Genomic DNA, 23,573 nt, shown 5'->3' with positions numbered 1-23,573 from the left:
TTTTTCCAAATATCTCTCCGCTTTCTTTCTCCGTTCGCTTCCCGCTACTATATCTATATATCCACCTTTTTTTAGGGAGTCCACTTCTCCTTCTTCCCCTTGCTTCATATAGTTGTCTTTAAAGACCACCTTTTAACTATGCATCTTGCTATATGCTTGCCAATTGCCACTTCTGTATTAGGGCTGTTGCTTAAATTATTATTCATCCATAGTCGAATACTAACATAGTTATTATATTTTTGTTTCCGAAGATTGATAGCGTTAATGGAACTATCCGGTGACTATCATTCTTACTCATAAACGCTCTATAGGCCTATGTATGGTATCTCATTACTCTGTGGCATAAATTGCAAAAAAATTAATCTGACTGTACGGTTTGAGTGGGAAAAGTTTTAGTTGTAGAAGAATTAAAAGGACAGTTATTTTCGTTAACAACTGTATTGTTTAATACATAGTCAGTAAGAGGAAAACGGCCTTAGGTAGTTGGAAAAAAGTAATAGAAAAATGCTTAAAAAATATAATAAGTGTGGATTTTTTATGACCTAGGATTTTATGAGAAAAAAGGATTTCCTAAAGCTATTAGGTGTGCGCACTGCTGGCCTGAATCCGCGATATCGATCTCGCCGCTTCGCGCTACTGCCAAATGAAGCATGTTCTATATGTAATGTATGTTTGCAGATTAATATACCGAAAGGGCCCATCAAGTTTGATATATTTACAAGTATGATCAAAATTCCACGGCAAACCACGAAATAAGCTTTACAAAACTAAAATCTATTCTATAAAACCTTCCTTCCTTACAAGTTCCTACACAGATCTATTTATTTTAGTTCAATAATTATAAAATAGGGATTATAGAGAAAATTACACACCTTTTAAGTGAAACTTACTTTCTATTACTCGCGTAAGACCGATTTATCCTGGAAATCACGATTATTAAGTTACTTTCAGGTCTAAATAAAAAAATATAATCTACGAGTAGATTCCGATTCTCAGAAATCAAAGTCCAATTACTGTTAATATAGAAACCGGACATTAACTAATTAATTAATCTTTTGTAACAAAGTATATAGATAGAAGCATATTTTAGTCCAACCATTAAGCAATAAAAAGTATGCTATCTCTATTTTAACTTCCAAATACCATCTTCAGAAACCAACCTAGGAGTTCAGACACTTCTCATACGAATTCTTCGCAAACATAAAATAATAACCATTAATTATCCAGAGCTTGATATATTCGGCAGCTGATTAATATTTAGAAAAGCATTGTTAAGTACCTAATCCGATATATAATTATTTGGTATTGTTAAACAAAAATACTAGTAAAATCTAAAATTGGAAGTGTAATATTTTTATTATTTGTAACGTTTATGTTTACTTAAATTGTCATGTATTTCAGAAAAGATAATATGTAAATCTATTGTAGATTTAGCATTGTATATGACATTTATTTATTATTAAAAATAAATATTAAAATGTGTGAACAAAAACTGTAAACGAAATATTTTCCGTAGTTCAATTTTCGTAATAAAACAACGACCGAATTGACAACGATATATTTAAAGCATAGCATTAAAATAAAATTTAAACAACTCTATATTTGCTCTATATCCATTAAAATCATCATGTAACGTTATATTGCAGCATTTATCTTCATAATGGTTCGTTACCACACAATAAATCATTGGTTATAGGAAACTATTAATGCGTAGTACATAATTTACATCCGACAATTTGGGGCCAAGTTTTGATTTGTATTAACTATTGTATTTTATTTTAAAGCCACTTCCCGCTTGAACCGTTTCAAAGGCGATCTAACTCTGGATTTCTCGTCACGACGGCGTTTTTTTGTTGGCACCACACACCTCAACGAACTCCCAACAACAATTCTCTCCATTACTCTATATTGTTTATCGCTCAATGGTCTTAAAACTGCAAAATTCACGCCCATCGATTTGCCTTTTATCAAATCATCCCTCAAAACTTGGTTTTCGTGTAGACGATTTTTGATGTACATGAGTAAATTGTCAATTTCAAAGTTGCTCAACTTCAGAATTGCAGTGATGGCCAATTTGTCGTAATCTTCAGAATCCTGTAGTTCCACTTCTAATTTGATATCGCTCTCGCTTGTCGGGTAGATTATTTCCTGGATCTGAAATCTATTGGGGCCGGCTCCGACCATTAAGGCACATTTAAAGTTCGCTTGCTTCCCGACGACCGTGTTGAGCCAGTCCGAGTTCCGTTCGAGCGCTGTGAGAAGGAAACTCATAAAGTCTCCGAGTTCTTTTTGCTTTTTGTACGTCACGATGGCTGCTAGGGCCACCTCGGGCAACGCCTCGATAACCCTCTGACTGCCATTCCGTTCATGTCCGGATTTCACGGACGTTTTTTTGCCGAACATTTTGCAGGAGCGCTCGAACAAAGTTAGAACATTTCTAATTACTTTCGGTACGCGTGTGTTTTGCTGGCGAAGAATTTTGGCGAGAAAAGCTGTTTTGATGGGAAAAAAGTTGACGTTGTCAAAGGGTGTAATTGCTTTTTATGAAGTACTGTTTAATGTAGGTTGTATATTTTACTAATAAATGTTTTGGGTAAGTAGGACGAATGACCCCTAAGAACAATGAAAATTGACTCTCGAAGTCTATATATATAACGGATTATTTATTAATTATGTATTAACAAATTATACGTCATTTAAACATTAAATAATTACGCGTTCAAATTACGCCTGGTAATGGCCTGCTACTCTAGATTTTCTTTTATTCCTATACGATTTATAATAATAAAGACAAACATACATTTCCATGCACAATAATATTTTAATAATAATAAAAACTAAGAATATTTTTATATAATTTTCTTTGTCTTTTTAATTTCCAGAAACAAAATGTCTATAAGCATTAAATTTTAAATTATAATAACATTTATATAAGTAAAATATTTTTAAGCCAACTTTTTGCTACTTAAAGGCTTACACGACAATCCCATTATGTAAACAACTTCTAAACTTGTTCAACGATGACCTAATCATAATTCTAACATTGAATTGACCTTGTAAAATTTAAAAGAAAAACGTATTTTTATAAATAAACTTAATTTTCTCGAACCGGGTGAGGACAGCGTGGGTTTTAAGTTGGTCCGTATACTTGGGGTAAAGATTGCCCTGTTCTGGTGATACTCCTCGTGTCGAAGATCTGTCCCATCAGAGTATGAGAGTCATAGAATAGAGACATGCTTGTGTGAGTTTGTTCTTTACTATCGCCTTCGTAATTTTTTCAATAGATTAGCCATCGCGCATGAATCGGTAAAAGACAAATTTAAATAATGCAACATAAAACTGTTTGTCTATGTCGTTTATTTAACAAGGTATGTGCCAAATTTCAGTCATATTCGTTCAGCCGTTTTGGCGCAATACAGTAATAAACGAAGGGTTTGTAACTATCGTATTTCTGTAGGTGTAACATATGGGTGTGTAACATATATTATAGTATAGTATTTAATTTGAATAATAAATATAATATATTCTTATATATATTTCTGTACATAGTCCGCTTAAAGAGTTCTCTTTAAAAAAAATCTTATTTAACGTACCTAAATTATTCGACAGTCAGATCCACGAGTTATTAACTGTTTTTCACTTTCATTCAAATAGTAATTTATAGAAATAAAGTACGTTTATTTTATTAAAACCTAGAAGTAATGCAGCGGTTATAATTAATAAGAAAATAATGACAGTAACAGCAAGCGACGATGTAAATATTTTCTCCAGTTTAATGTTAAATTTATTAGAAACATTTATATTAACAATACAAATATTTTATTTACTGAAAAAAATACACGTCAACACAAAATTATATGGAGCATTATAACCATACATTATTATTTAAAACAAAGCTATACTCACAAAAATCATCATCCATGAGATTAATTCCGTTACTGTTTCGCTTCGACAACAGCAATGTCACGTTGAACACGCACCCACACACGCGAAAACCTTACTAAACGTCATAACCAACGTTTACATGCTTAATTAATACATTTCTTAAAGTTTTCAACAGTCACCAATAATATATATGATCCAGAAGCACTAGTAGAATCACATACTAAAAGCACGAATTGCTATTTGGTCCCGAACTATATAAAAAACGTAAATTATTAGCAAACACAGCGTAATCACCACTCCTTTTCTCTCAGATTTCTATGATAGCGAACAGCTGCGTTCGTAAATGAACCATAACAAAGCACCTAACGCCATCTAGCGGTTTGCTTAGAAGGCTATGTTCTCGGTAGATTCATAGTATAAATTTGTAATTTGAAATATTACCAAACACGATATATAGATGGCGCTATACCAAAAAACTACAATAATATTTTTAATAGTGTAATAATGTGAGTAGTACTTAGAAGTAGTGTAAAGTAATCTATAAAAATAGTGTACGACGACGGACTACGAAACGGATTTAAAATAATTAGATTTCAATACAAATTTACTTTGACGTAAATTTCGATAAACGTAGATTTCGTTAAAAAACAGTTAACCATTATAAAATTTGTGACCTTTAAAATGAATCTTAGAAAAAACAAAAAATTATCTCCACCGTGACAGTGTATCACACTGCCGTGACCAGGATTCGAACCTGGGTTACTACGGCCACAACGTAGGGTCCTAACCACTAGACGATCACGGCTATTGGAGAATATTTATTGTAGTCAAAACTAGTGATTATAAATTATTTTGCTTTATATTTTTAGTCGAGAGTAAAGTTGGGAGATATCTATATATAAAAAAGAAAGTCGTGTTTGTTACAACACTTATAACTCGAGAACGGCTGGACCGATTGCCATGGTTTTTGATTTGTTGGATTTGTTTCCGTCCCGAATAGCAGAATAAGCAATAAAATATCGGATAAGTTATCGAATAACAATAAATTAATTAATTAATTTTACGAATGCAAAAACCATATGGTGCCATCTGTTGACAAAACTACGCATCATTTTACTTCGAATTCGTGTCAGTTCAAGAAATTCCGATCTTGAGGTTAATGAGGAGATGCATAACCATGCTTTGATCCTGATCAAAAGATGTTGGATATCAGAAAGTGCTTAACATGCAGTATCGCAATATTGACGCTAGAGAGAAGATGCCTAATGTGTAAAACTGCCATTCTTCTTTCGCAATGGCAAGCAATAAAACATTTCTGTGTTTGCAAAAAAGTTGTATTAATGTAATACTTAACATTAATGAAATCCTAAAATAAGTTTAATTAAAGTAACAACGATACAATATAAGGTTGTAGGGCGGAACGAAGTTAGCCAGGTCAGCTAGTAAAACTATAAATAAAAATTCAACAATAAACTCAATACTTCTTAACATGAATTGACGTTTAACATCAATTATTTGTCAAATTTATTATGTTATGGCGTGTTTTTTCCCATTTGTATGGAAAGTAAAAATAAATGTATCTCATGAACCGTAAGTTTCCGCAACTTAAAACTTTGCAAAACGCTTTCTTTTAGTGAGTACTCTACAAAATCTACAAAAAAATATGGCAATTCAAATCGATGGTCCATATTGGAACGTTTAGCCCTTTTTGTGTTTCTGTTATTTTAAATGCATCAGTCATGAGGAACAGACTAGCTTCCAACAACACGCTAGAATGGCGACTCGGATACTAATTAATTATATTTTATATGTATAATATTCATTGTATATAGAGCAAACCTAAAATTAAGTATAAAGCTTTTATTGTTTGGTTAGGGAATAAGGAAAACAACACTACTGTACTAATATATGGAGTCTCTTTATTCAATATAACATACATTGTTTCCTTATAATAGTAACCTAATATAATCAATTAAATGAATTCTGAGAGTTAGTTCTTATCGCTCAATTAGAAATATAGGTTTAATTCTAAGTTCGTTGTACATAACTTAGGCGGTAAATTAAAAAGCCTTTTCTTCAATTTACTCATAGGTAGAGGTGCCCAAATCCAAATTTCTCATGACGTTGGAAAACCCGTTCTTCATGGTCTTTTAAAAAATTTTAAAAATCTCCATATGTGTATCGCAGTTTATATTATCCCCAGTTTTTAGAGCTCATAGAACGAAAATCCTTTCAATTAAGATTTGTATTAATAACGTTGAACAAGGAATTTTATAATTGAGATTGACTATTAACTGTATAAATATTGTTTTTTTTTTAAATATATTTCAAGACCTAAAGCTGGAACTGAAGCTAGGAAAATATGTATTATGTTTATTGTTTATGCAGTACAACACACATACACACAATTCGCACTCCAAACTTAATATAATTTATATGGCAAATAGTTGATGACATGACGTCACATACGCACACATACATAAACAATGTTAAAATTACAAATCTAGATGGCTAATATATATAATAATATATATATAGATAACCAAAGCCTTGTAAATTAAAAATTCAAAAAACGGCTCGTTTTAATATCTTACTAACGAGTCTTAGCAATTACAGATTTTTTTTTATAGAACGGGGCAAACGGGCGGCCACACGCCCATGGACACTCAATGCAAATGATGTTGAAACATGGCCTTACGGGCATAATTTTAAAAGTTTCCATTACCTACTACCCTATTTATATTAAGTTGAAAAAATAATTAAAAATATAAAACGGTGAAAAAAATATGAAATCATGCTTAAACACGGGGAATAAGTTTCGGGAAAATTCAACCCCTTTTGAACTTCAAGTACGTGTTGCGAACCATCTGCAGTAGCAGTACCAACCTGTGGAACACTGAAAGTAAAATTGCATATATTATATTTATATGTACGCTTATAGTTTAATAAATAAAGAGGTTGAGTATTTAGGCCGCGACTTAAAGGCCGATTTACATTATCTTAGTGTTTAGGAGAGTGCTTTAGGATAGTACTTTAGTTGAAACATGTAAACGCTACTTGCTTTAGTACGGTTCTACTTGACTTTCAAGTTGAATCAAAATAGAATCGCTTTTTATTTTTGTTTCAAGTGATGCCCCGCCCGCGCCCGCGCACCCCCCGAGATCTTCCCTCGTTGTGTGTAAACACGTAATTTAGTCAAATCTTTAGGAGAGTGCATAAGTGCCGTGAAACGCGTGCGTGTTTTTTGATTTTTAAAGATGGCTAAATGGTCAGAAGATACAACTATCAAATTTGTGTCTGAATATGTTGTTCACGAATGTTTGTGGAACGTTAAAAACAATTTATACAAAAACAAACAGGCTAGGCATTCGGCATACACTGCCTCAAAAGAAGCTATTTTGTTTATTTATTTCGAATAAAATCTCGTCTTCTATTTGTTCCATAACTACAGTTAGTATTTTGCGTAGAATAGAGCGTATTTGCCGACGTCGTTGCGCGTTCATTGTGGCGCTATAATGATACTCTACTGGAAGAAATGTAAACGTTCACTCGCAACACACTAAAGCACTAAAGAACTTGCCTTTCAACTTGTACTAAAATACTCTCCTAAACACTAAGATAATGTAAATCGGCCCAATAAAGTTGTCTGGTGAAGGAAACTTAAACGTCGTACTTAAGATATTTCATTATGATATGTTATGAATACATACTATTGTTAGCTTTTAATATTTATTTAATGAAATTTTAACGTTTTTTTTATGATAGTAGACTTTTGGTAGTTTACGAATTGCTACGAATTGTGTATCGTAAAAAAAAATTATCTAAAAATTAAAAAATAATAATTTAGGAGTGGACTACCCTTAACTTTTAGGGGGATGAAAAATAGATGTTGTCCTATTCTTAGACATACCCAATATGCACACAAAATTTCATGAGAATCGGTCAAGCCGTTTCGGAGGAGTTTAACTACAAACACCGCGACACGAGAATTTTATATATTAGATTGTGAGAAGCGGGTAGACTTTGACTTTATGTAGGAGTTGAAACAATTGAGTTTTTTTCTTAAATATTAAGTTGTCGTTTGTTTAATGTTTAATTTAATTTAATATCATATCATGAATAAATAGACTTATGTGTTCTGTTTCAAATATTTTGTTTATCGATGTAATCTGTTTTGTCAACAATACGTATTATTTTTACTGTTGTACTGGTTTTTTGATGTTGGTGATTAAAAAAGCTATTCTCAATATAACATTGCGATGTTGTTTCTTTAGAAGACTTAATAGAAGAATATAATAACTTACCACATTAAGAATAGCCCAGATGAGCGAACCCGTCTCCACTCCGATACATTTTCCCTTGTAACACATCGTGAAAACCTGAAGAAAATTATTTTATTACTATATTATCATTGTTACCGTGTAAAGTATAGTAATACTTCCACTATTTCAACACGCTATTGCTCAAAATATCTAATCTGATGACAAAGCCTGACACCTCGAACAACTGGATGGCGTAGTAGGTGTAGTTGATCAGCCTCCTGTGCCTGACACAAGCTGTCGACTTTGCGGGTGTAAGGCAAGCCGGTTTCCTCGTGATGATTTCCTTTATTTTTATAGAAAGAAACTCCATTGGTGCACAGCCGGAGATCGAATCTACGACCTCAGGGATGAGAGACGCACGCTGTAGCCACTCGGTCAACACTGCTCTAATCATAAAAATATATTGATACTAGTTTACCCGGCAAACGTTTTGCGATGTATATTATTTCTAGGAAACATTTTTTTAGTTTAGTAAAAATAACTATCTACAATAATAAAAATAGGGTTTGAAGAGGAGTGAAAATTAGGGGTTGTATGTATTTTTGTATGTTGTATTATAAAAAAATGAAAACAAATAATTTTATCTAAAAAATAAAAAAAACTGTTGTGTGAACACGCCTTATTACTTAGGGGTTTGAAAAATAGATTGTAGCCGATTCTCAGACTTACTGAATATGAACATTGTGACACGAGAATTTTATATATATTAGATATTCTGTTATGTGGGTAAGTGTGAGTTGATATCGTAACATAATTCGTCTAGATGGCTTTATTATCGTCTTAGGCCCTTTCTCCACTGCTCCGGTCCGGCGTCGGATACCGGAATGAGTCATGAGAAAAATATCGGAAGGCAGGATTGCGCTTCTCCACTATATCCGATCCGACAATAATCGATACTTGTATATTTATCATGCAACACCTATATTAACTAAATCCCATATACTTTATTTTATTAATAAAACGTTCTAAATTCTGAATATTTTATAGCCCTGGCAAGTTTATTACTTTTTTTATATTGTCTATCTTAAAATATTATAATCTACTTAATAATTAGTTCACTAATACTATGGTATAAAAATATAAATAAATAGCAACATAATTTGGTTTGGCCCAGGTTATCCAGATTCTTTCAAATTATTCGCCCAGTCTTAAAAGACTGGGTGAATAGGCGTTGGGATGCTGTGACGTTTCGGCTTTCACAGGTACTGTCTGGCCATGGATGCTTTGGGCGGTATCTGCATAAGGTGCCTAGAAGGGAGATGCATCCGTTGTGCCACCATTGCGGCGCTCCAAATGACACGGCGGAGCATACTGTGGCTGAGTGTGGCACCTGGACAAGGGAGCGTCATGACCTGGTATCGGTCATAGGGTCGGACCTCTCTTTACCGGGTATTATTTTAGCTATGCTAGGAAGTGAGGAGGCCTGGAGTGCAATAGTCACCTTCTGTGAGCATGTAATGCTGCAGAAGGAGGCAGCTGAGCGATTGAGGGAGAGGTCTGGGGATGACCGTAGACTGACCGGTAGTTCAAGGCTGGGGGCTCGACCTCGAGTGGCCCGGAACCGCAGGTCTTGAATGAACCCTCTATGTCGGATATAAGCCCTGGTCAAGGGACCAGGGCTTATATCCGACATAGAGGGTAGAATGCCTAGCGAACCCCGAGGGCCCATATTAAGGGCATGTGAAGGGCTGAGGTGTTTTTAGTGGGTGGGGTCTCGCTACCCCTCTGAATAGCAGAGGATTTTGAGTGTAGACCCAGCCCCACAGTCCCCACGTCAAGCTCGACATCCTTGATGCGGGCCTGCGTAAGCGCATTTTCACCTCGTATAAAAAAAAAAAAAAAAAAAGATTCTTTCAAATTAAACAAACTATAAATAAACCTGTGAATAATAATTTATAACCTCTTGGATACTTGGACCGATAAAACACCGCGTTCCGACCTAGCAAGTTATCGGATAAAAAAACCGGAATAAAAACCGGATGCCGGAGTAGTGGAGAAGTACGTAAGTACTGTTGTAAGTTTCTAAATCGGATCGGTAATTAACGTTTGCCGGACCGGAGCAGTGGAGAAACGGCCTGACGTCTCTTATTCGCTTGTGAGTCTTCATCATTACAACATGAGACGCAAGGAGTTTGATTGTAGGGTAACAATAATGATTGCATTGCCTATACTAATAGGTGAGTTTTTAAATTCAGTATAATAAATACCAAAGTGCTACATGGCTCAGTAAAAACGGCACTTAATAGCTTGTAACATACTTGAAAGTTCTCGATAAACGTTTATGAACAAATACCCATACACATACTACCTTTTAGGATTTGGTTAACCGTAAATACATATTCTTGGAACACTTAACAAGCTACTAATAACAAGCAACAATAAAATATATGATTATAAATAGAATCTTGTTTGGGCTATTGTTTATCCATATCTAAGAATTTCAGACGTTATAACTGAATGTACAGTAATCTCCATGGTTCGCGCTTAAAATACTACTTCGCAAAAGACAACAAAAATAAACAAGTACGGAAAAGTTATAGAAATATCTTTATTAAATTTTTTTATTATAGTAATGATTCAAAATTAACTATACTAAAAGGTCACCCTTGCCTCCGTTACCCATCTATAGATTTATATAAATATTATCTCTACTTAAGTAACAACATACGTTATTTCAAATATTTGAAGTTTAATATGAAAAGTTATAGTTCCCATAAACAATGTTCCCATAAATAATGTCGTGAGATAAAGTGGATAAAGCTAGAGAGGAATGTCCGTAGAAAGTGGAGATCCCTGGTCTCTTTCTACTCCTTCGGGAAAAAGGCGTGAATATATAAAAAAATTATAGTTTCCAAAATTAATTCTGTATTTATGTACAATACACATTTTTGAAGCTTAATTGTTGTTTATTGATGCTGTTTTAGCGAACCCCTTAGAGGTAGATATCGCTCAAAAAACATTCTTTATAATTTGGTTACATTATTTACAATGCTGTAACAAATATCCAAGAGGATTACTTGGAATTCACAGCTTATATAAACATGAGAAGCTTTAGTCAAATTACAAACTTATCAAAGGAAGTCATTGATGATAAAGAGTTACATCTACATTAGAGGTGAGTCGTACTCGGTAAAAGACAGCCCTAGTCTTAGGAGTTCAAGTACTTAAAAAAACTAGTTACAAATACTAGTTCCACGAGTATTTAGTAATATGCGACTGTGTCATCTAATTATAGGAATTAGTAAAGTACTCTTTGAATATGCTATTGGTCCACAGAGCACAGAACATTCACTGAACATTTAATGTTGAAACTAATATAAATAAAGACCTTTTTTGAAGCAATGCATAGATAAAAAAACACAATATGGGTATTTTTAATCCAGTAGACATTTAAACTTTATAATAACTTTTTACTATTGTTCAATTTTTTTATTCACTATCACTATAGGGCATTAACATTCTTCAGTGTGAAACTGAGAAGAAGCACTTTTTACCCTATTTGTCTATACATCTAAAATCTGTCAATGCTTAAAGATGATAGGGTCTATTATTTCGTAACTAGATATCAGTATTACCTACTCTAACACACATTTCGGCATAAGGTAAAAAATTATTTGGCGCTTGCTTGGGTTTCACTCACAAATTAGTAAAAGAACGCGTCTCTCGCTTCAGAGTATTTCGTGTTGTGGATTGAAATAGCTGCCGTGAGTAGTGTCGCATAAGGTATAATTTATTTAACGCTTGCAAGGGTTTTCTTGAAAAGCCTTAGTGCTCAAACGTGGGACTTATTATTTAGAAGTCTCGAGCGAAACCTAGTAATAAAACCTGGGATTTGATATACGCCTCACCTCTAATTTACATTTTTCATACTCACTAACAGTTTTAAACTAGATTCAATTCAATAATATGTCTGAAATCAACAAAATTAACTGATTATTTCACTTAATAAGTAAATGTGTTACATTATTTTAAGATAAAAGTAGTTTTGATCGACTTTCAAATCTTTCGAAAGTATATTAAATACATTTTTCCTTCATTATATTTTTAGTTCCCTACGTTGCAATATAGCTGGCATAGCCTAAATATTAATTAAAATACCTACACACAGTATGTATTTGAATTACTAGTTAAGTATGTACTAGCATGTAGTACCTTTGTTTTTAAACCATAGAAAAGTACCTAAACCCCTACCTCAAGCGCCAGTTCATTGGTGTTAAATACGAGATATTAATTATGATTTTTGACAATTTTATAATGTAATTCTGAATTCAGTTTTAAGTTTAGAAAAAAAAACACATTTTGGGGTAGACGATATAAATTACAATGTATTCCTGTGGTAAATAATAAAATACCACTGTCGCTACTCAGTCCTTATATAACAAAACATTCGCCAGTGGAGTACTTTAATAAATACGAATAATAAAAAAACAATAAATGGGGACTTACAGAAAACTGCACTGAGCCAACAAACACTGAAATATAAATACCAAACACGGTTCAAGTACCTCGTCGTGCGCGCACGCAGATTGCAGAGTGCAGACGGCAGAATGAATATGAAATACGAATTGAAATTTGAATGTCAATATGAGTTTGAGTATCCAGTGCTGCAAGCTTTTTAGAGTGAATTTCCAGATACACGATTTCTTAATATTAAAATTTATATCATATTTCTATTAATATTAGATATTTAACTTTATTATTTTATCTTTTTCTCATTTTAAGTTTTTGTATTTATTGTATTCGCTGATATTGCAATGATTTCGTTGATCAGCGTATCTGTTTTATATTTATGCCACAATTGAAATCACCTTTCTGTGCCTACCTTGTTTCTTTAAAACAATCGTTCTACGAGAATAAAAACTAAGATAGAACATTTAAATATAAGTGCGTTAACGATCAGACCACATAGGCTGTGTTATATGGTGGAGCTCAATAAATACTATGAATTTAATTTAGCTACTTCCGATGCAGATATTGCGACCGAAGTCGGCCGCAAAAGACACCCGGAAGCTCTATTATCTTATCTTTTGTTTAGTATCATACAGATGGGCAGCCAACAGTGGCGTAGCTACCTAGGTGCTAGGCGGGGCAGTGCCCCGGGACCCTCAAGCTCAGGGGGCCCTCGAATCCTTACCAGAAATCTCTGAACTTTTGGAATTTTCTCCCATTTTTAAAAATAAATATGACAGATTGCAACCCCACTTTAATCATGACAACTAAGTTGAGAGAAATTCAAAAGTTATACCTAGGAAATTCCCCTAAATTCTGTCTGTAGGTTGGCTGTGTTGTCAATTTGACGGATAGTGATATGTGCGTTTTATTCTGAATTCGAGTTAAGATTTTTCTTCGAGAATGGTTAAAAAATTAATGCTGTATCAGGAGTAAGTAAGCTAATGTCAATAAACTTTTATGTACTGGTCAATATAGTTGTTCAACTTTATTTGATTTTACCACTCATATTGATGTTGAATTAATCAATAAATCGTGTCAAATCTATAGATTTCAGCTACAGCTCATTGTAGAACGCGAAATATCATGAAAAAATGCAAGTCACCTTCAGTAGGTACATTAAGTCAGGTCCGCGGGCAGGAGATACTCCACTGTTAAATGTTGTAACACTAACGGTGATAATTTTTTAACCGGGGATTCCCTAACGACACTTGTAGCGTATCATTGTGTTTCTCTTTCCTTTTATTTTACTTTTAACGTCGTCAGTGAACAGTGAGTACTTACCTACTCGAGTACAATCTAATATTGTATTGTTTAAATAAATTATATAACTAAATTTATGGATAGAAAGAAGAAAGCCAGTGGTGCATTTTAACGCAAACGACGCCTAGAAAGAGAAGATAGTACCTAAACAAAAATTGTCCAAAATTTACAAGTTTTTTAGTCAGCCTTCTGCAAGTACATCTGGCCAAAATATTTCTATTGATAGTGACTCAAATAATGTGGTAACTGCAGTGTTGGTTAAAAAGCCTACTGAAGAAGATTCGACAATTATTGCAGTTGGAGATACCTCCGCCGCCGATCATTTGAACGTGGATGATGTTTGCGTGACACACATAAAAGTGGATGGTTTGGAGGAACTACAGACCACTACATTTTTCGAAAATGTGTAAGTACGACAAATCTTTTTATGACTTGGGAATTTTCCCGAACCAAATATGTATTAAGTGATAACGAAAAACGTCAAATCCATATCAAGGCCTTTACAGCCTTCAGGACCTTTTCCAACAAACATCAACCAGAACAATAGGTGTTTTTCAAAATCATACTACGTTTCGAGTTCTAAATATGGGCCAGTTAATCGTTTTTGGTTGTGTTATTCCAAAACACTAGACGCTGTCTATTGTCAACCCTGCTGGTTATTTGCTTCACAAAGGAATAATTTTTGGTGTACGGGAATTCGAGATTGGAAGCATTTATCAAAAAGAATTAAACAACACAGTTGTTCGAGTGGCCATTCGGAAGCATGTGCTGTGTATGGATTTTGGAAAAAAAACTATACTAATACTATCGACAAGGAACTTGAAAATTAAATTCGCAAAGAATCATCAAAAAATGTGTGGGGCAAGGCTATGATGGAGCCAGTGTGATGAGTGGTGTGTATAATGGTGTACAAAAACATATTAAGGATATCCAGCCTAACGCAGAGTACGTACATTGTGGCACTCATAATTTAAATTTGGTGATAAATGATGCCGTAATTAGCAGTTGTGTGGAAATACAGATTTTTTCGCAACGTTGCAAGATTTGTATAACTTTTTCGGAAACAGCATCAAACGTTGGGATCTACTGTCAAAACTCACTGGCGAATCGGACACCACTCTAAAAAAACTAAATCCGACTAGATGGTCCAGTAGGGTCAATACGATATCTGCAATAAAAGTTTGTTATTTTGATATTATCAAAGCATTATCAGAAATAGTTTTTTATAGGATATTCAAATACAACCGTACTTATAATAAATTAAGCCTTCATTCGCATCCATCATGTCTTCTCTGTTAACTTAAAGTTTGATAAAGTATTAAAATAAGAGCAACGGCGAAGAAGAAATAAAAATGAAGAAATGAACTATTTATTCGTTTTAAAAGTCGCATTTTTTTAGAATAATATCTTTATTTATATCATATAGATGAATTATTTTGATTCATAAGTGTACTTGTTTACCTATTATGTTAAATAATTGTAAATTTATAATAATACATAACTTTAATCCGGTTAAAAAGTTTTTTCTTTAAATGAAAATATATTTCTAGCTTTCTCATACATATGAATTTATAATTTGCCAAAACTCTTAATTACCATACAATGATTTGATTTCACTTACCTACTCACACACTCACTAATGCACTCAGGCGTGCTGAAAATACAAAAATAATTAAAAAGATGTAATAGAGAGGAAGTAGATAGTACCGGTGACCCTAGAGCTGGCACTTTCCTGGCTCAACGAATAAGTATAGCAATACAGCGAGGAAATGCTGCCAGCGTTAAAGATACGCTGCCACAGGGACCAAACTTTTTAAATTTGTTTTGATTTACTTTTTAATAATTTTTATTTTCACTTTGTAGGTTAAGAAAATTGTAAATACTGTATATTGGTATGTTATCTAAATGGTGTAAAATGTTTTTAATTATTTTAAGCATCTTAATAAAAACAGTTTAATGAAAAAATGTAATTTTTAATTTGACATCAGATGCGACTGGTGTTTCTAAGAGGAGTATTGAAAGAATTGTTAGTGAAGTAAAAGTGAAGTGTGTTGAGCTAGATGGAGCTTATGTCGAAAAATGAAAAATTATTTACACAAACTACTCTTTTTCGTTCTTGGTCGGGCTTAGAACTTTTGGATCCACCCTTGTATGCACATAATATTTATATGTATTTCACACATTTTTTTTTATTTACAACTCACCCAACCTTACTAAAACCAGAGTAGACTAAATATAGCTTGGCAAAAAAGTGTGAGTACTGTGAACGCGCCAGCTTTCAATAACCGACCTATACGCCTAACATACAACTCTTAAAAATATTTATATAAAACATCTACAATAACCAACATAAAATTACTTTCATCAACACTTCTTCTCTTCTCATAAAAACCAAAAAGCTCACGTTCGATTCTCAATAACTAGCAAAATCTTTCATATGTTCAAACCAAACTTTTCCTTACTTTACAAAAATAGTAAATTGATAAAGATTAATTCCTTGCCTTTATGTGTTTCTGTTATTTTATATGCTTCAGTCATGAGTAACACACTAGCTGCCCACAACTCGCTAGAATGGCGACTCGGATACTAATTAATTATATTTTACATATATGTATAATATACATTGTATAATGTATATAGAGAAAACCTAAAATTAAGTATAAAGCTTTTATTGTTTGGTTAGGGAATAAGGAAAACAACACTACTGTAATAATATATGGAGTCCCTTTATTCAATATAACATACATTGTTTCCTTATAATAGTAACCTAATATAATCAATTAAATGAATTCTGAGAGTTAGTTCTTATCACTCAATTAGAAATATAATAACAGGTTTAATTCTATGTTCGTTGTACATAACTTAGGCGGTAAATTAAAAAGCCTTTTCTTAAATTAACTTATAGGCAGAGGTGCCCAAATCCAAATTTCTCATGACGTTAGAAAACCCGTTCTTCATGGTCTTTTAAAAATTATTAAAAATCTCCATATGTGTATCGTAGTTTATATTATCCCCAGTTTTTAGAGCTCATTGAACGAAAACGGAATTTTATAATTGAGATAGACTATTAACTATATATTACGTATTTTTTTAAAATATTAATTTCAAGACCTAAAGCTGGGACTGAAGCTAGGAAAATATGTTTTATGTTTATGCAGTACAACGCACATACACACAATTCGCACTCCAAACTTAATACAATTTATATGGCAAATAGTTGATGACATGACGTCACATACGCACACATACATAAACAATGTTAAAATGATAAATCTAGATCGCTTACTATAATAACCAAAGCCTTGTAAATTAGAAATTCAAAAAAACCGCTCGTTTTAATATCTAACGAGTCTAAGGGTCTGTTTCACAATGTACGGATAAGTTCTACATAAGTTCCAAATAAGCTATTTATTACTTATTGGTAGGATAAACACTATTGTTGCGTTTCACGACTGTCAGATAGCGCTACTCGTCACATAAAGTCCATCATAAGCTATGAGTCTGATGAATGTCAAATAGCACAATTTATCTTCCAAATAATTTATGTGTTGCATAGCTATTTGGTACTTTATCCATACATTGTGAAACAGACCCTAAGCAATTACAGATGCTTTTTTTATAGAACGGGGCAAACGGGCGGCCAAACGCCCATGGACACTCAATGCCAGATGGCTCGCGAGTGCGTTGCCGGCCTGGTATTAATGATGTTGAAACATGGCCTTACGGGCATAATTTAAAAAAAATTAAAAGTACTACTAAAAAAACTACCCTATCTATATTAAGTTGAAAAAATAATTAAAAATATAAAAAGGTGAAAAAAATATGAAACCATCCTTAAACAAGGGGCTTGTGCATATATTGCTGGATAATTGAACCCTCGTCGAACTTCAAGTACGTGTTGCGAACCATCAGCAGTACCAAACAGTGGAACACTGAAAGTAAAATTGCAAATATCTGAATCCATAATCCACCATCTGCGATAGTAATCTTAATCCAAATGTTGTAACAAGTGTGCCAATAACCAATCGACGGATCGTAATAGCCATCTGTCATACTAGCTATCCATGGGAGGTTGTATCGGTGTCTATGGATAGACCTTTGTATGAAAATGACAGTTGACGAAAGCTCGATTTCAAGAGTCAATTATTTTAACAGATTTTAACTTACACCAGTTTTTTAAATAATAAAAAAAAACTATTTGCTATATTTTAAACATACACATGTATATTTTAATGTTATTTGGACGGTTTATTTACTTTATTTGGTTTACATTGATTATCAAATATGAGTGCAAACTCATTAAAATGGAACGACAAAGAACATTTTATCCGTCACCAAAAATGGATTGTCTTCGTAAGGTTAGGTTATTGGGATGCAGATAGGAGATCGATCGATTGTCACGGTCTGATCTCAGATTGTTTTCAATCTGACGTTGTGGATTAATCATTGGGTTCGGGCGTTAAAATGTTGCCTGGCGAAGGAAACTTAAAAGTCGCACTTAAGATATTTCATTATGATACGTTATGAATGCATACTATTGTTAGATTTTAATATTTATTTAATGAAATTCTAAACATTTTTTATGAAATATATTCTTTGAATATTGCTACAAGTGCGCATGTGCAATAGTTACTCATTTGACTCTTTTAGTTGTTTACGAATTGCTACGAATTGACTCGAAAATCTGGCCGAAGTGGGATGTTCACATGGAAAGAGATTGTAACTCATGCGCACCGGCAATTCCTTTGTTCAAGTTTGAAGTTATTTAGGTTACGTAAAATCAGTGAAGTGAATCAAGTCATCATTGGAGTGTTTAATTTCCTTCCTTTAAGAACCAGATCAACTTGCCCTTACACTTTTAACTATAATAGTATCATTTGTAACATCCACTAAAATCTACACGCTTGCTTTGTAAAAATTTAATTATTTGTTTGCGCTAAATACTCACCATAAAACAAAACAATTGCAAATAACGCTGGATAATCACTTATATTTGTGAAGACACCAATTAGGCCGATGGAACCAATAATAATTTTTACCACACCATAAACAAAGTATGCCTTCACATACCCCACGTGTTTCTGAAAGAAAAAACATATTTAACATATAAAACCTAGTTTCGTGATACTTGGGAAACATAAATAGTCCACCCCCAATATAACAGAGCAAAGTTGTTTGAAAAATAGCCTCAAGTTCCTAATTAATTTAAAAGGTATTTCCATGGATATAGTACCAATGTGCATGAAATACATTCGTTAATACTCGTATATTGTATTCATGTAGCAATAAATATTCTAGTAATGAGAATAATTACAAATGGAATACGTTGTAGCGACCTCAATCGTCGCTCGTATGCAATCAAAGCTTAGATATGGGCCATGGCCAGCCAGTCAGTGTTTAGCCAAATTGACTTCTATTTAGGTAAGAACAGCACGAGTTCTTTCTCAAAATAATCTTCAATCTTTTATTACGATCTGATTTTTAATTCCGTAGAATTCTGACATTTCATAAGTGTTACTACTACAAAAGTTATCCACCGAAAAGGGACAAATTTGACTTATTTGAGGGCAATAACTTAAAATGCTACGTATATTAAATGCTTCAGGCGGCCAAGATCTAGACATAAATAAACTAAGGTCTGTCATTTTGTCTCCTTAATCAGACATAAGCCTTCTAGCTATTGTAGGGTAAATAAAATTTGTTTTTAAATCTTAATTTTCAATATAAAATCTTTTTTAACGTTTGTCTACAGCATGATTTAATACGTCTTGATTTTCGATCTCAAAACGTCCAGTAAACCATAGACAATATCGAAATGTGTTTTGTACTCACTTTGATGACGCCCACAAGCAAGAACATCGTGAACATGAACTCAATAGCACTAAATGCTAGCACTACCATTAATATAAGGTTGGATACACCAACTGCTAAAACGGTATAACCATCCATTGATTCCTCGAAATGTACGTCCGTCACCATCACGTTTATATAGATACAGACACCAATACATATCAGACACGCCAATCCCGTCAGGATCTGGAATAATGAGAAAATAACTGTTAAAAATTTATAAATTAACTAGCTGATCCGGCAAACGTCGTTTTGCCATGTATATCATTTATAATAAAAAATAGGGGTTGATCGTAGAGGGGTGAAAATTAGGGGTTGTATGTATTTTTTAATGCTGTATCATAAAAAAACCCTATACCCCTATACCCTTAACATTTAGGGGGATGAAAAATAGATGTCCGATTCTCAGACATACCCAATATGCACACAAAATTTCATTAGAATCGGTCAAGCCGTTTCGGAGGAGTTTAACTACAAACACCGCGACACGAGAATTTTATATATTAGATTGTGAGAAGCGGGTAGACTTTGACTTTATGTAGGAGTTGGAACAATTTAGTTTTTTCTTAAATATTAAGTTGTCGTTTGTTTAATGTTTAATTTCAGTTACCATTATATCATATCATGAATAAATAGACTTGTGTTCAGTTTCAAATATTTTGTTCATCGATGTAATCTGTTTTGTCAACAATACGTATTATTTTTACTGTTGTACTGGTTTTTTGATGTTGGTGATTGAAAAAGCTATTCTCAAATTAACATTGCGATGTTGTTTCTTTAGAAGACTTAATAGAAGAATATAATAACTTACCACATTAAAAATAGCCCAGATGAGCGAACCCGTCTCCACTTCGATGCAATGTAAACATTTGCCCTTGTAACACATCGTGAAAACCTGAAGAAAATTATTTTATTACTAGATTATCATTGTTACCGTGTAAAGTATAGTAATACTTCCACTATTTCAACACGCTTTTGCTCAAAATATCTAATCTGATGAGGAAGCTCGAACAACTGGATTTCGTAGTAGGTGTAGGTGATCAGCCACCTGTGCCTGACACGAGCTGTCGACTTTGCACCCGCAAGCTGGTTTCCTCGTGATGTTTTCATTTACTTTTATAGAAAGAAACTCCATTGGAGCACAGCCGGAGATCGAATCTACGACCTCAGGGATGAGAGACGCACGCTGTAGCCACTAGGTCAACACTGCTCTAATCATAAAAATATATTGATACTAGTTTACCCGGCAAACGTTTTGCGATGTATATTATTTCTAGTAAACATTTTTTTAGTTTAGTAAAAATAACTATCTACAATAATAAAAATCGGGTTTGAAGAGGAGTGAAAATTAGGGGTTGTAAGTATTTTTGTATGTTGTATTATAAAAAAATGAAAACAAATAATTTTATCTAAAAAATTAAAAAAACTGTTGTGTGAACACGCCTTATTACTTAGGGGTTTGAAAAATAGATTGTAGCCGATTCTCAGACTTACTGAATATGAACATTGTGACACGAGAATTTTATATATATTAGATATTCTGTTATGTGGGTAAGTGTGAGTTGATATCGTAACATAATTCGTCTAGATGGCTTTATTATCGTCTTAGGCCCTTTCTCCACTGCTCCGGTCCGGCGTCGGATACCGGAATGAGTCATGAGAAAAATATTGGAAGGCCGGATTGCGCTTCTCCACTATATCCGATCCGACAATAATCGATACTTGTATATTTATCATGCAACACCTATGTTAACTAAAACCTATATACTTTATTTTATTAATAAAACGTTCTAAAATTCTGAATATTTTGTTGCCCTGGCAAGTTTATTACTTTGGTATAAAAATATAAATAAATAGCAACATAATTTGGTTTGGTCCAGGTTATCCAGATTCTTTCAAATTAAACAAACTATAAATAAACCTGTGAATAATAATTTATAACCTCTTGGATACTTGGATATACTTGGACCGATAAAACACCGCGTTCCGACCTAGCAAGTTATCGGATAAAAACCGGATGCCGGAGTAGTGGAGAAGTACTGTTGTGAGTTTCTAAATCGGATCGGTAATTAACGTTTGCCGGACCGGAGCAGTGGGAAACGGCCTGACGTCTCTTATTGGCTTGTGAGTCTTCATCATTACAACATGAGACGCAAGGGGTTTGATTGTAGGGAAACAATAATTATTACATTGCCTATACTAATAGGTGAGTTTTTAAATTCAGTATAATAAACACCAATGTACTGCATGGCTCAGTAAAATCGGCACTTAAAACCTTGTAACATACTTGAAAAGTTCTCGATGAACGACACGTTTATGAACAAATACTCATACTAAGGATTTGGTTAACCGTAAAAACAATTCATTGTAAGGGTTCTTGGAACACTTAACAAGCTACTAATAACAAGCAACAATAAATATGATTATGAATATAATCTTGTTTGGGCTTGAATTTCAGACATTTTTACTGAATGTACATGGTTCTTAATAAACAAGTACGGAAAAGTTTACGAAATATAGATGTTAAATTTTTTTATTACAGTAATGATTAAAATGAACTACTAAAAAATCACCTTGACTTCGTTACCCATCTATAGATATACAAGTATATGTAAATATTCTCTCTACTTAAGTAACAACATAGGTTATTTCAAATATTTGAAGTTTAATATGAAAAGTTATAATTCCCATAATCAATGTTCCCATAAAGAATGTCATGAGATAAAGTGGATAAAGCGAGAGAGGAATGTCTGTAGAAAGTGGAGATCCGTGGTCTCTTCCTACTCATTCGAGAAAAAGGCGTGAATATATAAAAAAAATTATAGTTTCCAAAATTAATTCTGTATTTATGTACAATACACATTGAAGCTTAATTATTTTTTATTGATGCTGTTTTAGCGAATAAATTTGCCCCTTAGAGGTAGATATCGCTCCAAAAACATTCTTTATAATTTGTTTACATTATTTACAATGCTGTATCAAATATCCTTGAGAATTCACAGCTTATATAAACATGCGATGCTTTAGTCAAATTACAAACTTATCAAGGGAAGTCATTGATGATAAAGAGTTACATTTACACACTCTCAAACAGTTTTAAACTAGATTCAATTTAATAATATGTTTGAAATTAACAAAATTAACTGATTATTTCACTTAATAAGTAAATGTGTTACATTATTTTAAGATAAAAGTAGTTTTGATCGACTTTCAAATCTTTCGAAAGTATATTAAATAAATCTATCCTTCATTATATTTTTAGTTCCCTACGTTGCAATATAGCTGGCATAGCCTAAATATTAATTAAAATACCTACACACAGTATGTATTTGAATTACTAGTTAAGTACTAGCATGTAGTACCTTTGTTTTTAAACCATACAAAAGTACCTAAACCCCTACCTCAAGTGCCAGTTCATTGGTGTTAAATACGATTTATTAATTATGATTTTTGACAATTTTATAATGTAATTCTGAATTCAGTTTTAAGTTTAGAAAAAAAAACACATTTTGGGGTAGACGATATAAATTACAATGTATTCCTGTGGTAAATAGTAAAATACCACTGTCGCTACTCAGTCCTTATATAACAAAACATTCGCCAGTGGAGTACTTAAATAAATACGAATAATAAAAAAACAATAAATGGGGACTTACAGAAAACTGCACTGAGCCAACAAACACTGAAATATAAATACCAAACACGGTTCAAGTACGTCGTTGTGCGCGCACGCAGATTGCAGACGGCAGAATGAATATGAAATACGAATTGAAATTTGAATGTCAATATGAGTTTGAGTATCCA

General features: G+C 33.1%; 2 protein-coding genes, 2 long non-coding RNA genes and 1 other non-coding gene across 12 annotated transcripts in view; 1 reads left to right on the top strand and 4 right to left on the bottom strand.

The window, feature by feature from the left end:
* Window positions 1-4,188, bottom strand: part of LOC125051499 (uncharacterized protein CG43867) — a 315,007-nt gene extending 310,819 nt beyond the window's left edge. For all 8 annotated transcript variants that reach the window (XM_047651827.1, XM_047651831.1, XM_047651830.1 and 5 more), the window contains exon 1: window positions 3,907-4,188. The gene's annotated coding sequence lies outside the window, so the exon portion shown is untranslated. The remainder of the gene's footprint in view (window positions 1-3,906) is intronic.
* Window positions 1,544-2,555, bottom strand: LOC125051501. The gene has a single exon (XM_047651843.1). It carries the CDS (start codon window positions 2,401-2,403, stop codon window positions 1,774-1,776), a length of 630 nt encoding a protein of 209 aa, XP_047507799.1. The 5' UTR covers window positions 2,404-2,555; the 3' UTR covers window positions 1,544-1,773.
* A 430-nt stretch (window positions 4,189-4,618) lies between the features above and the next one.
* Window positions 4,619-4,690, bottom strand: Trnah-gug. The gene has a single exon. It is a non-coding gene; the product is annotated as a tRNA-His (tRNA).
* A 1,734-nt stretch (window positions 4,691-6,424) lies between these two features.
* Window positions 6,425-12,740, bottom strand: LOC125051550. Its single transcript, XR_007117299.1, has 3 exons — window positions 12,654-12,740; window positions 8,190-8,264; window positions 6,425-6,781 (listed from the first exon to the last, which is right to left on the bottom strand). It is a non-coding gene; the product is annotated as an uncharacterized LOC125051550 (long non-coding RNA).
* On the top strand, window positions 9,246-21,690 carry LOC125051551. Its single transcript, XR_007117300.1, has 2 exons — window positions 9,246-9,321; window positions 21,650-21,690. It is a non-coding gene; the product is annotated as an uncharacterized LOC125051551 (long non-coding RNA).
* The last annotated feature ends 1,883 nt before the right edge of the window (window positions 21,691-23,573 follow it).

Source organism: Pieris napi, chromosome 8 (assembly GCF_905475465.1).
Source record: "Pieris napi chromosome 8, ilPieNapi1.2, whole genome shotgun sequence".
In the NCBI taxonomy this organism is placed as follows: Eukaryota; Metazoa; Arthropoda; class Insecta; order Lepidoptera; family Pieridae; genus Pieris; species Pieris napi.
Note: the sequence above shows the minus strand (reverse complement) of the source record. Positions and strands in the feature narration are given on the sequence as shown.

Coding starts and splice junctions, on each gene's coding strand:
- LOC125051501 (XM_047651843.1), bottom strand. CDS start 2,403: ATGTTCGGCAAAAAAACGTCCGTGAAATCCGGACATGAACGGAATGGC.